Genomic DNA, 11,748 nt, shown 5'->3' with positions numbered 1-11,748 from the left:
GTGTGTGTGTGTGTGTGTGTGTGTGTGTGTGTGTGTGTGTGTGTGTGTGTGTGTGTGTGTGAGTGTGTGTGTTTATCCTCAAAAGGAAAATTCAGGGGACATTTCGCCGGGTCCCACAATGAAAAAGGTTATTTTAGACTTAGGGGCTAGGGTTAGAAGTTAGGTTAAGGGTTTGGGGTTAGGTTAAGGTTTATGGGTTAGGGAAAATAGGATTTTGAATGGGAATCAATTGTTTGGTCCCCACTAAGATAGTAAAACAAATATGTGTGTGTGTGTGTGTGTGTATTTTGTGTGCAATTAATATGCATGTGTGTCTTATTTATGTGAGTGATTTGTAGACTGGGATACGCTCTCCTTTCTCCCTCTTTTTTACTTTTTGTTGTTGTGTTGAACTGTGAACTCCAGCTGGTTCTCATTGCAGGAAGGCGTTGGATGAGACTTGGGCCTAAGTGCATGTCTGTGTCTGTGTCAGTGTCTGTGTGTCGTACTGTCTGTACTCAGCCGTGGAGATGCATGTTTTGTAAAGCTACAGTGGTCTAGGATGTTGGGGTGTAAAAGTGGATGAAGTGTTGTCAGTGCCAGTGTGCCGCTCTCTGAATGCCGCGTCTGTACTGACTGGGGTGAGTGGCAGGGCGCTGGGTGCAGGGGGTTGATACCCTGGCAGAGAGAAGCAAGCACCAACACTGTGACCTCAATCAGATCAGATTGAGATTTCAAAGTCTCCTCCCTCCCTCCCTCTGCCCCGTCTTCATCTTTTATTCCACTTCTCTTTTCCTCTCCTTTTCTGACACATTCCCTCCCACTCTCTCATTCCCCTCCTTCTCTGTTACCGTCTCTCCCTCTATCTATTTCTCTCTCTCTCCATACTTCTCGTTTCCCTCCCCTCTGTCCCTCTGCGGCCTCCTTGGCAGGAGCTCAGCCGTTAGGTCACATGACCTCATAGCAAGTCGATTAGATCAGCCCTGAAACTGGAGCACAACACTCAGAGCCTTGGCCCCTCCCTGCCCTGCCTCCCCCAGCCCTGGACCCTCCCTGTGCAGGACTGGTCCCCCATGTCCCGGGGCCTGTGGCAGGGTGCTAAGCCCACTCCACTGCTCCTTCCCTGGGGGGCCATCTGACGCCAGCCGCCCCCCTGCACCTGCTCCAGAGGGGGTGCCGGCCAGGTGCCATGCTGCCGGCATGCTGCCCAGAAACACCCCTCCCGGCCTCTGAGGGATATGCCACTCTTGGCAGAAGCCACATGCCAGCCATGCCAGCCATGAGTAAAGACACCCGTGTACCCCGTAAACAGATCCCAATGTGCCTGTACACACACCCAATTTTACACACACTTTCACTTAAGCCGTGCCATGCCTCACACCTGCTACCCATCCCGTAAGGTGACAGAGCTGTGTGTATGTGTGTGTCCCAGACGTATCTAATAGCAGTGTGTTTGAGTCAGTAAATAAACCTTGGCCTGTGTGTTTTAAGGGAGGAGAACAGTTCTACAGGGCTGACAGATCTAGATCAGCTGATTATACTTTCTGATCAAACTTTTGGGAACACTTCAACACACCAACTAGACAAATACTTAGTGAAAGCCAGGAGAAAGGAATGCCGAAGCTTGGGGCGTGATCGCTGAGATGCCCAAGATCTGAGATGCCCAAGATGGTAAGATCATTTGTCTGTTCCGCTTTAAACAGGCCGTGCGATATTCTGAGATGGTTCTTTTTTTCTAGTTCAGTGTTCATACTCGCAGAGTGAGAAACTGACTCCCACAAAAAATGACTCATTAGCATTTTTAAACAAGACTTGTTTTGATGGTGTCATGTTTCATTATGAAGACGTTGAAATTACCAATGCAAAACAGGTATTCTGGCTGAATGACCTAATTTTGTGTGTGTGTGTGTGTGTGTGTGTGTGTGTGTGTGTGTGTGTGTGTGTGTGTGTGTGTGTTTGTGTTTGTGTTTGTGTTTTTTACACATCCGGCAATAATTCCAATGTTCAAAGCCCACAGGATGAAAGGACCGTCTGGGGTTTGTGAACTAATCTACCTGTAAGCCTTTTGACTCTAAACATTGATGGAAATGTGATTAAACACATCTAATCGAGAGAGCTCTGTATAGATATTTAATGATGATAATATGGATTCAATTACTAGGTTGTGGTGGGTGTGTAAAACACTACTGTCATTCATTTCAAATCATCAAATCAAATTCTATTGGTCACATACACATAGTTAGCAGCGAAATGAGTGTAGTGAAATGCTTGTGCTTCTAGTTCCGACAGTGCAGTAATATCTAACAAGTAATCTAACAATTCCCAAACAACTACCTAATACACACAAATCTAATGGGGGAATGAGAATATGTACATATAAGTATATGGATGAGCGATGGCCGAGCGACATAGGCAAGGTGCAGTAGATGGTATAAAATACAGTATAAACAAGTGATATGAGTAATGTAAGATATGTAAACATTATTAAGTGCCATTGTTTAAAGTGACTAGTGATCCATTTATTAAAGTGGCCAGTGATTGGGTCTCAATGTAGGCAGCAGCCTCTGAATTAGTGATTGCTGTTTAGCAGTCTGATGGCCTTGAGATAGAAGCTGTTTTTCAGTCTCTCTGTCCTAGTTTTGATGCACCTGTACTGACCTCGACCTTCTGGATGATAGCAGCATGAACAGGCAGTGGCTCGGGTGGTTGTTGTCCTTGATGATCTTTTTGGCCTTCCTGTGACATCGGGTTCTGTAGCTGTCATGGAGGGCAGGTAGTTTGCCCCCGGTGATGCGTTGTAAAGACTGCAACACCCTACGGAGAGCCTTGCGGTTGAGGGCGGTGCAGTTGTAATACAGCCCGACAGGATGCTCTCGATTGTGCATCTGTAAACATTTGCCAATGTTTTGGGTGATAAGCCAAATTTCTTCAGCCTCCTGAGGTTGAAGAGGCGCTGTTGCGCCTTCTTCACCACACTGTGTGGGTGGACCATTTCAGTTTGTCTATGATGTGTACACCAAGGAACTTAAAATGTTCCACATGTTACAGTGTTGTCTACACTTGATTTCTTTAAAATGGAGTTTGCCCCTCTGGGCCACCATAGTTGTCTCTCTCGCTTTCAGAGCAGAGGTGCCATTTCTTGTCATTGTCGTTTCACCTCTATGATAACACCCTCCCGCCCCTTCGCTGTCAAGAGTGCACCCTTAACACATACTGACCTCGCCCCCTTGTATGTCTTTGTCTCCATAGCAACAGGGAGCCCCAGACCCCGGAGATGAATAAGCTGCGTCAGAGCCTGCGCAGGAAGAAGCCCACCTACGTGCCGGAGGCCAGTAGACCCCACCAGTGGCAGGCAGACGAGGAGGCCGTGCGCAAGGGCAAATGCAACTTCCCTGTCAGGGTAAGACTGAGACCCCTGTCCTGGGACCTGATCTTAAGCTGACTCTTAACTAAACCTCAACCTAACTCTTATCACTCTTAATCTTTTGGTTCAAAATATTGAGGTATAAGATTCAATTGGCATACTATCTGGGACAACAGGGAAGGAAGTTATATTTCGTCTTACAAAACTTGCCTAACTCTAGCCTTAGATCTAACTTAGTTCTGACTTTTACTCTTATCCTAACTCTTATCCAGACCACGAGAAACAATATTCTCTGGTCTGATGAAACCAAGTTGAACCCTTTGGTCTGAATGCCATACGTCATGCCTGGAGGAAACCTGCCACCATTCCTATGGTGAAGCATGGTGGTGGCAATATCATGCTGTGGGGATGTTTTTCAGTGGCAGGGACTGGGAGACTACTTAGGATTGAGGCAAAGATGAACGGAGCAAAGTACAGAGAGATCCTTGATGAAAACCTCATCCATAGTGCTCAGGTCCTCAGACTGGGGTGAAGGTTCACCTTCCTACAGGACAACGGCCTTAAGCACACAGCCAAGTCAACTCAGGAGTGGCTTCGGGACAAGCCTCTGAATGTCCTTGAGTGGATCTGCAGAGAAGCATAGGAGAAACTCCCCAACTCTGCCAAGCTTGTATCGTCATATCCAAGAAGACTTGATTTTGTAATCACTGCCAAAGGTGCTTCAACAAAGTACTGAGTAAAGGGTCTGGCAAAAAAAATCTAAAAACCTGTTTTTGCTTTGTCTTTATGGGGTATTGTGTGTAGATTGATGAGGGGGGGAAAACGATTTAATCCATTTTAGAATGAGGTTGTAACGTAACAAAATGTGGAAAAACTCAAGGGGTGCGAATACTTTCCGAAGCCCATTGGAGATATACCCTTCAGTTTCTCCAGGACCTGTGACTTTCTTTGGGACCTTCATCCATAGACAGGGTTGAGCAGATTTCACAGGTCTCTGAATCTGAGGTTAGGATACATAGAAATTAGACTAGGACTTGTTTCATTATTCTCAAGTCGTATAACATTTGATATTTCGTTGGAATTGTGTTTTTGTATTGTCATAGTTCTCTCTTTGGGACTGGAAATCTGTTCATTAGCTAACGAGCTTAGCTACTAGCTAGGTAGCTAATGTTGTTGTTTTTAGCAGATCAAGCTAACGTTTGTGTCATAAAAAAATATATATATATTGGATGTCTGTCTCTCCTATTTATATGTAGCAAGCTAGCTAGCTATCTGACGTTACCTGGAATAGATGGTTAACTTGATAAACATCTTGCCTGTGTGCTGCACATAATCCCAGTGCCACCACCTCCTGCTGCTAGCATTACTATCCATGCAGGAAATGCAGCCCGCTGCGATGCTTCTTTGGGAAATCTATAAACATTAATTTAAAAAACTAGATGAAACACTGGTTGCCAGGGCCATCCCACATGCAAATACTATGGTCAAAATGCTAATTGTAACCTTGAGAAAACCACTAGACCAGGGGTCTCCAACTTTTGTCTAGCATGAGAGATACTTTAAAAAAATATTGCAAGCTACTATTTTTTATAGCATTTAAATAGGCACATTCTTCTCTTCTACTCTACCCTGCAACTCATCCCTCTGTCCTTAGTGTACAATAGATGTCATTATAGCTGGTAAAATAGTCATTAATATACATTATCAAAATGATATTTTCTATTTTCCTGAATTCTGTTTTTGCTGGTTTATTTTTCCTGGTGTAGAATTTTTTAAAACTTTTTTACTCTCAAAAGTACAATTATTCATAGAGAAACAACGAAAATTGATCTTCTGAGTCCATGCTTAAATCAATGCTTAAATCACATCAGATTACATTTTTTTTAGGTAAACAAAGATTTTTGAGTGTAATTCCTTTTTAATTGTGCATCTAGCAAGAGAGGAATGTGTTGGCACAGAGTTTCTAAACCCAAAGGCGCAACTTCGTAAGACTTACAGGAAAGCTTGCGAAATAGATCAAACAGACCAGGCCAAGGTTTGGAGTTTGAGAAGTAAATGAGAGAAGTGCTTCCTTATTTGTTAATTTTCTCAACATCTAAAGGCACAACCTACATTCGAGACAATGTCTTAAGTAGTTGAACATGTTATTACTCCAACCTCGTGATTGACAAACTGACACGTTTTCATTTTGGTCAATAAACCACTTTATATCAAATGAGTGCCTTCCGTTTCACAGCCTGCACATGCGCAGTTCGGCGTGAGACGACCGTTTGACCCGATGACCTGTTTCTATGCAAGAGCTTAGCTAGCCATTGTCGCCATGACATCACCTACTAGTGTGATCAGGGAGTTCTATTGGAAAAGCAGTTTTAGCCTATCTTCATTCTGTACTCTCTCATCCAGGTGAAGCTGGTTGAGAGAATGCCAAGAGTGTGCAAAGCTGTCATCAAAGCAGAGGGTGGCTACTTTGAAGAATCTTAAATATAAAATATATTTTGATTTGTTTAACACTTTTTTGGTTACTACATGATTCCATATGTGTTATTTCATAGTTTTGATGTCTTCACTATTATTCTACAATGTAGAAAAAAGTAAAAATAAAGAAAAACCCTTGAATGAGTAGGTGTCCAAACATTTGACTGGTACTGTAATTCTGTCAGGTAAGCCTACTTTGCAGTTACCATTTAATTGAGAAGGTTATTGGGGAGTCTGTCTGTCTACCCACAAGATGGTTATCATTAGCATCGCTAACTGGCTACATGGAGTGATAAACAAACACGCACACAAAACAGACAGTTGGTAAATATTGCTGGAAATTCATTGGCAGATATTAGGGTGGGGAAATGTGAATGTGGCTTTGATTGGATAGTAGCCGGGAGCTTTATGTTTATGACAGTTTGTAATGGAACAAATGAAAAAAATGCAGGTACTTTCATAATTGCTTGGCGAGCTTCTGTTAGCTCGCGGTCTACCCCTGAAGTATACTAAGTACACTAGCTTAGCTAGCTAGCTGTTTACAGCCGTGATGGAACAGCGGTTGTTTACAAACGCATCGGAAGTTCTTTGGGACCTCTTCAAAAAGCTGTTAAAAAGGTCTATACAAATTCAAGTTTATTGGTCGCGTACGGTAGCGAAATGTTTATAGAACAAGGCGACCATGTCTGTCGGTGCCATCTTGCCTCAAGAGCATAGCAGCAGTTGTTTGGAGCACATAGCAGCAGTGTTTGTAGGCAGGCCAAAGTCTACACAAGGTGTCTCTCTCTGTTTCTCTCTCTCTCTCTTTCTCGCTCCCTTTATTTCTCTCTCTATCTCCCTCTCGCCAATGTTCCCTCTAAACTGCGCGTGGGTACGCAGCACCCCTGGACTGCTGCACAGAATAAATATCAGCCTGCGCAGAGAAGCACAAGATTGAACTTCACTCAGCTTTCTAGAGTTTTCCCCGTCAGTTAACACTATCAACGGTTCCCTTTACTGTGGGAATTGTGATCGAATCAACAAAATATTAGCCACTTTCAATGCAACATACCGAAACAAAACAAACTATGCAATACTTAGTATGCAAAATTAACTATATAAGATATTTTGTTGTAGTCAGAACACATCAGAGTAGGATTCTATTGCAATGACACCACTACTCAGCCCGTACTCTACACAGACCGGTGCGCCATATCCAATCAAAGCTGCAGTAGCCTACTGTATATGCAAATAGACCATTGCCATATATGGATTTGTGCCATTCACTTTGAACTGGACTGTGTTTACAGCATCAGCGGTTGTGGGTAGATGCGCTTGTTTTGAGATCAAAGTGAGAGCTACATGTGTACATTTGTTCATATCCTTTGCTAGTTAGTGAGTTATTACCCCAGTTATAGATCCTTTGTAGTCAGCAATGGGGGAGTGATTGCTTCCTACAAGAACACAAAACGTGTGTATTTCTAGACAGCTTTTTTTGGGTCTAAAATGGCAGTGTTGTATTTTGAGAAAGCTTATTCAAGCCTAAGTAGGCAATAGGCAGAGGGTAGCATCATTTGTCTAATTCTCGGTAATAATGGTATGGGAGTAATGCTGGTTTTATTTTGTAAAGTGGTTTCTTGCATCAAACAACACAACAACATGTTCAGTCACCTCCTTGTCTGAAGGACACGTTGATAAACAGGTTCATGTCAAGCCCTGCATGTTTTTTTCAAAAGCTTTATGTAATGTAGGCCTACATTGAACACCACTCATTGGCTGCTACTGTAGGCTGAATGTAGAACAGCTATTTCCATGTTAAAATGTTATTGTATGCGTTTTCTCCATTGTTAGGCCTACATTATGAGAGCCACAGAAGCTTACTTGACCACTGTTAAAACTAACTTAAAGTGGGTAGAGCCTCAGTGTTCACAGCAAAAGCACGCCGGAAGTTGCACAAAGTTGCACAATGTTCAAATTTGAGCTCAGCAGAACTGAAATTTGCTCAGTGATGAAACAATTTTGAGAGAACATTGCCTGTCTCTCTCTCTCTCTCTCTCTCTCTCTCTCTCTCTCTCTCTCTCTCTCTCTCTCTCTCTCTCTCTCTCTCTCTCATTTTCTCTGTCCACTTTCACTCAGCCACACAACTCTAAATGGGCTAAATAAAGACTCACTTTCAAACTGTATTTGAGACAGCTTTTCTGTATGTTTTTCACTCTGCTGGCTTGGCTCAGAGGAATGGGTTTGTATTTTACAAAAAAAAGCTCTGGCAACCTAATTGTCTCTCCAAGGGCCTCCGATGCGCCACAGGGAACTCTGTGGGACAGGAAATCTAATCCCGTAAAAGGTCTCTTATCCTCCCTCATTCATCCTCATTATTGGCAACTAACACGGTCTGGTAGCTCACTTTGGAATGGAAGGACTTACACTATTTTGTGATAATGTGAATGCAGAGGGTATTAAATAGATTGCATAGGTTACTTGGGCATATTTGTGTGTTCACGCAGTTTGTATGAATCTTCATAATAGCCTTTGCGTCTCCCTCTCGGTTTTAACATTTTCTCTCTCTTTCTGTTGTTGTTTCTATCCCTCTCTCTCTCTCTGTAGTACCTGGGTCTAGTGGAGGTGGAGGAATCCAGAGGGATGCATGTGTGTGAGGAGGCTGTCAAAAAGCTCAAAATTGTAAGTATCCCTCCACTCTAAACCCCTTCAGGTCCCTCTGTTGTATTGTTGTATTTCTGTTTACGTAGGCAGCCATGTTTTGTTGTATAGGCAGGTATTCTTATCCTGGTGGAGTTATCAACTCATTATAAGATATCCTGCACCGTGCACGTATGCAGTAGTTCAACACGCACACACGCACCGATACCACTGCAGTCTCCTGCTCCCTCTTGAGATTTTTTCAGCTTTTTTCACCCGTTTAGATTTTTTCCTTCCAATTCCCTTTTTTCTCCTTACTCACCTCTTACATCTTATCCCCAGATCCATATCTCCTCTCCTCTTCTGCCCTCTACCTACCTCTATTTTGTCTTTAAGCTCAGCCCAATCTTACCCCAAGCATCTGCATTTAATTCCTAATCTAAGCCCCTTGCTCCTTCTCCTGGTGGGGCTGAGCCCTCCTTAGTCTCAGTAATGAGCTCAGCTACTCAGACCTGACCATCCCCGTACCACAGCTTTAGAACAGCCGCCCGCCACTCGGCCCTCTGGGAAGGCAGAGTCGCCCAGGCCGTGCGAACAGTGTGACACAGAACAGGCCGGGTCACACAAGCACAAGCTGCAAACAGCGAGAAAGCGACCATAGCATGTGCTACTGCCCGGGCCAGTGCTGCTGAGAAGCCTGGTATACTAGACAGGGTCTTGGGGATAGGGTGGCATGCAGTCAGAGTGGGGTCAGGAAGTAGGGGACACCCCCCTGTCAGCTCCCAGGCTCTCCCGACCTCGGGGCTCTGTCTGTGGGGAAGGAGTTGGGAGAGCAGGCCTAGACCCATGGAGAAGCCTGGATGGCTCCGGTGTTTCACTGTTTTGTTTGTTTTCCCAGCCTGACCCTTTTTTTCTCATCGTCTTTCATGGGCTTTGTCCACTGCTCAGCAGGGTAGTTGTGTGTGTGTGTGTGTGTGTGTGCACTCTAGCGTGTGTGTATCTCTTCTATCCTTTAGCCTTCATCAGCAAGTCTGCTGCACCCCTGTCATCTCCTTTGTCACTTTTCTTTTGCCTATAAACACACTCAGTTCCCTCTCTCTCCTGCTATTTCTCTTTCTCTCTCCAATCTGCAGTATAGTGATTGGCTGTGATTCTGGCTGGTAGTCAGGGAGCAACTCGTAGCTTCTCTCGGAGGCTCTCCTCCTCTTCCTCTCCCACTACCTCTCCATCGCTTTACCTTGTTTTTCACACGCTCCTCTATGCTTCACATCGTGCTCCTCCACCTCTCCTCTAGTTCAGCTCTCTCACTGCCTCAACTCTTCCTTCCCCTCTCCCACTCTCCCCTCGCGCTTTCTCTTTGGGATTATGCAAAATACTGACGCTTCATCGGTTTGCCACGCTTTTCAAAGTCATTTCCTGCAGCGCTCTCAGTCTCCCTCATCTCGCTCTTTCTCCTTCTCTCGCACGCACGCAAACACGCACGCACACACGCACGCACGCACACACACACACACACACACAAATCTCAGCCCCTCAGCAGGAATACTGCTCTCCCAGCTACCCTCATATTTTGATGGTATTTTTAGCCTGGCCTTGTTCTGGTGCCCCCTGCTGAATAGATAGAGAGGCTTGTGAAGTGAGACAGCCAGCTGGCTTCCCTCAGTAGGATACCCGCCTCTATTTCTCTTTATCTACTGCCTCCTACAGAGAAACAGAACAACTGGGACATGCATTCCACTATTGCCACTTGAGGACAATGAAAACCCTTAGATCCACTATACAGCCATATGTTTTAGGCCTCTGGTGATCTGACTGCACCGGTCCTGCAGCATCAGTCAGATAAATTCACAATTGATGATGCCAGGCCAGAGTGATAGAATGGCCCTGTGGTGTGAGTGTGTTGGATGAGAGTGGTGCTCTCTCTCTCCCTCGCTCTCGCTCTCTCTCGCTCTCCCCCTCCCTCAATCCCTCCCTCCCAATACAATTAAATTTGAATTACTTTATTGTTATGATGTAACAATGTACATATTGCCAAAGCGTACTTTGGAAATGAAGTGATTCATTAATTTTTTATATTAACACAATCAAAATAATAATAATTAAGATTGTTAACCGGACAATCAGTAACAACAATAACAATAACAATGGCATAGAGGACATGTGCAGGTTGGTTGGTCTGTCAGACACTGTGCCTCATCTTATGGCAAGCAGCAGTGTAGTGCGCTGTTCACCCACAGTTCTCTGTGTCCTCGCCCAACCGGACTGGTAGCCTGTCCTCATCAGAGAGGTCATTGAAACCTTAAATAAGGGTTTCACATTTGGTTAAATGACACTGTAATTGTTTTACACTTTATTTTGTACATTTTGTCAGGAAATGCCGCTCTGTCTCGAGTTCTGCTGGGGTGCAGTGGTTGCACAGCCTTTCCTCTATGGGGAGCCAGGTTTTCCTGTGTCTACCCTCCTCAATGGCAAGGCCGCGCTTACTAAGCCTGTACTTTGTCAAGGTTTTTCTATGGTTTTGATCAGTAACCATGGCCAAATAGTTTGTCATGGTGTACTATTGATTTAGGGTCAGATAGCACAGCATTTTGCTTTGTGCTTGTGTTTCCCAATAGGTCATGTAGTCTTGTTTAGACTGTGTTGTAATTTGATTTATTCTGATTGATTGGATGTTCTGGTCCTGAGGCGTCAGTGTGTTAGTAGAACAGGTTTGTGAACTCAGCCCCAGGACTCTTGGCATTGCAGAGTCTGGTAATAATATGTGAGGGGGTCACTGTATTTTAGATGTTTCCAAAACGTAATTGCTATTTTTTAGTTTTTATTATTCAGTGGATATTGGCCTAATTCTGCCCTGCATGCGTTGTTTGTAGTTTTCCTCTGGACATGTAAGAGAATCTTAAAGAACTATGCATGCAGTGTTTGTTCCATTGGGTGAAATCTTGTTTTGCAAGTGGACCCCACACCTCGCTGCCATTAAGTGCAATGAGACATTCAATTTGTTTTAGACAAATGTGAATTGGTATTTCAATAGGTTTTTTTTTTAATGGCGTAGAATGCCCTGTGTACTTTCTCTCTCAGTTCATTTACTGTCTCATTTAGGTGTCCAGTTGAGCTTATTTTTAAACCTAAGTAATTGTAGTGTGTGCAGTACTCTGTATTTTCTACCAATTGAAAACTTTGGTCTTATTCCCTGAGATCTGGATCTTCTCTGGAAAATAATTAGGGCCCAGGTTTGGCAGTACTGCTCTAGCAGGTCCAGGCTCTGCTGTAGGTCATGTGCTGTGGGTGACAGCAGCCACAGGTCATCTGCGAAT

General features: G+C 44.1%; 1 protein-coding gene across 2 annotated transcripts in view; it reads left to right on the top strand.

The window, feature by feature from the left end:
- The window catches only part of LOC110507564 (numb-like protein), a 62,005-nt gene that overhangs the window by 38,902 nt on the left and 11,355 nt on the right, over positions 1 to 11,748 (top strand). For both annotated transcript variants that reach the window (XM_021587630.2, XM_036964704.1), the window contains exons 2-3: positions 3,229 to 3,379; positions 8,402 to 8,476. In XM_021587630.2, the coding sequence (XP_021443305.1) occupies positions 3,254 to 3,379; positions 8,402 to 8,476 (201 nt within the window). In that variant the 5' untranslated portion in view covers positions 3,229 to 3,253. The remainder of the gene's footprint in view (positions 1 to 3,228; positions 3,380 to 8,401; positions 8,477 to 11,748) is intronic.

Source organism: Oncorhynchus mykiss, chromosome 27, assembly GCF_013265735.2.
Source record: "Oncorhynchus mykiss isolate Arlee chromosome 27, USDA_OmykA_1.1, whole genome shotgun sequence".
Taxonomy (NCBI): Eukaryota; Metazoa; Chordata; class Actinopteri; order Salmoniformes; family Salmonidae; genus Oncorhynchus; species Oncorhynchus mykiss.
This window is presented reverse-complemented; position numbering and strand designations above follow the sequence as displayed.